Below are 2,672 nucleotides of genomic sequence, written 5' to 3' on the forward strand. Positions count from 1 at the left end.
CTATGACGTCTTAACTGAGTACTAACATTAAGACAGGCCCTGATTCAGGTGTTTGAACCCATAATGATAAATGACAAAAGTTCTATAACGTCTTAACTGAGTACTAACATTAAGACAGGCCCTGATTCAGGTGTTTGGACCCATAATGTCCTGATCTTAACTTCATAACATCTTCATTGTCGACAGCTTCTTATGGTGAAGAAGTTGCTTAGCAATAAAATCAAAGAACAAATAAACAACCCAACCAAAAGCAAATATAATTACATTTCATAATACACAATAGCAAAGAAAAAAAAACACGAGCTAAAAAATAAAACAGAAACAAAATAAAATATAGCCATGTTGTCTTCAACGCCTTTTGAATCCTAATACGCTGTTACGTACCACTTATGACTTTATAGTATTTTTTTTTTTTTTACATTTGTTTCGTTTCTTTGGTTGATGGTTGCTGATAACCTTCGCTAATTTACACGTGATAATGTTAAGTACATATTTTCTATGTTTATTACTATATACAGATGTATATATTAAATCGACCATCCACATTTTGCAGATGTTTTGTTCCGGTATTCAGAAAACGTTTCGTAACCCCCCTTTTTTTTTCTTTTTCTTGATAGGTTAATACAATTAACTAATTTTCGTACAAACAACTTCAAAGAAATAGTGTTAATATTATCGAATAAAAGAAAACCCACGTGGTCGAAGTTAGAATATGAGAAAACACCTACGTATGCTCTTGTGAATAATATATAACAAAACATTGTAATAACAGGGTATTTCCTATTTGTTTGTTGGAAATTATTCATGCATTTCCCAGACTATTTTCTGTAGTCATTGTAGATATTCAAAGGGTAAATTCTGATATATGGGCTTTGCCTAAATTAGCTTTGGCTTAGTAGCATTCCATCTTTTTTATAGTAATAGCTTTCCTTACCAGAAACACAATATTTCTATAGCGTGGATTAATTGCCCTTCCCAGTTATACAAACTACGAACAAAGTATAAACAACTGCTTTTTTATATATATATATATATATTTGCTTCACTTAGCATGTGTTAATTCCCTCAGTAAATCTTCTCTCGAGAGAGCGTTGAAGGATATGCGTACCATGAGTTTATTGATGTAGAGGGCGCTGAGCGACAGTAATCAATGATTAAAGTTGCGGTAGCCGCCGTCAAAGCCGCAGATCACATCTTTATAAGTCAGTAGCGTAGCTATCTCTTTGCTGACACCGTACCGTTTGGTTATATATCTGTTCAAACATTTGTAAGATAGAGCGGTGAATCGTTATTCCAGAGCAAGTAGTGATCAGAATTGTGAAGGGACGATTACTAGAATACGATACTTACCTCAGCCATTCTACGTCTTCAAGAAACGTAAACCTTCTAAAGGGTAATACAAATGGCTGTAATTTGTAAATTTTAAACTGTAAAATACACACACCCGTCTTCAATAAGCAACTAGTTAAGTATGATACTTCGTTGGACTCAGGGTCTTCTTTTGATGTTCTTCTCTACTTTTCACGACTGTATAGGTACAACTGAGAAAGGTAGGTAGAATAGTGTACAATACATTCAACAAGTTTCTTATGGTGCTTTAATAATACTTGGAAGTATTTTAATGATGTATAAAATTCAACAAGTTTCTTATGGTGCTTTAATAATACTTGGAAGTATTTTAATGATGTATAAAATTCAACAAGTTTCTTATGGTGCTTTAATAATACTTGGAAGTATTTTAATGATGTATAAAATTCAACAAGTTTCTTATGGTGCTTTAGATAATACTTCGAAATATTTTAATGATGTATAAAATTCAACAAGTTTCTTATGGTGCTTTAATAATACTTGGAAGTATTTCATCTATAAATTAAACATTACTGAATCCAAAAATTGCTTTACTCCTAATAGTTAGAATATATTAGCATTTTTTTAAAACAATACATTGTTACGTTTCACTTTGTATACGTTGGAATAACTGTGAGCACCAAAATATTAAAATCTATTATATATATATATCAAAAACGTTCCCAATTAGACTAAAAAAAATCCATTATCAGTTCTTAACGTCATCATTAACTTATAGCGGAAAGTGTCTATAGCTATAGCTTCCAAACGCACAATTGGGGATATTCCTTCGATCAGACAAGACCCACACGCAGGTATCAAACTAGCCAGCAACTAAGGATAATTAGTTAAGGGCTCGGAGCTGAGAGCTTGAACCCACAACGTCTCAACCCTTACTGTCTTTTGCTATTCAATTACAAAGGATGGAGGTTTGGGGTTATACATTGTAGAAGTTTAGGGTGGTTTATTTCTACTTTAAGGTTATTTTATATCTACATATTAAGGGTAATTGCCTTCCCAACATTGGGTCAATTATTCCAACTTATGCAAAGTGAATTATTTGTTTAAAAGAAATGGAAATAACTTCCTAACGACTAACAGCAAAGCAATTTTTGGAATCAGTAATGTTTTTGTTTTTATTTAGTCTCAGTGTGAAAGTTCTTGATTTGTATTAATTCTATTATTGTTATATAGTGATCATTTGATGGCCTATTTACAATTAATGTGTTCTATAGTATTAGAATTATTGACTTATATTAGTTCGTCAAGAAATTAATGTCGCTTTTTTAGACGAAAAAAACCCGAACAACTTACATATCAAAACA

General features: G+C 31.8%; 1 protein-coding gene across 3 annotated transcripts in view; it reads left to right on the top strand.

Moving 5' to 3' along the window:
• The first annotated feature begins 1,201 nt into the window (after positions 1–1,201).
• The window catches only part of LOC106462412 (nephrin-like), a 119,632-nt gene continuing 118,161 nt past the window's right edge, over positions 1,202–2,672 (top strand). For all 3 annotated transcript variants that reach the window (XM_022389664.1, XM_022389665.1, XM_022389666.1), the window contains exon 1: positions 1,202–1,550. In XM_022389664.1, the coding sequence (XP_022245372.1) occupies positions 1,472–1,550 (79 nt within the window). In that variant the 5' untranslated portion in view covers positions 1,202–1,471. The remainder of the gene's footprint in view (positions 1,551–2,672) is intronic.

Source organism: Limulus polyphemus, unplaced genomic scaffold (genome assembly GCF_000517525.1).
Source record: "Limulus polyphemus unplaced genomic scaffold, Limulus_polyphemus-2.1.2 Scaffold1160, whole genome shotgun sequence".
In the NCBI taxonomy this organism is placed as follows: domain Eukaryota; kingdom Metazoa; phylum Arthropoda; class Merostomata; order Xiphosura; family Limulidae; genus Limulus; species Limulus polyphemus.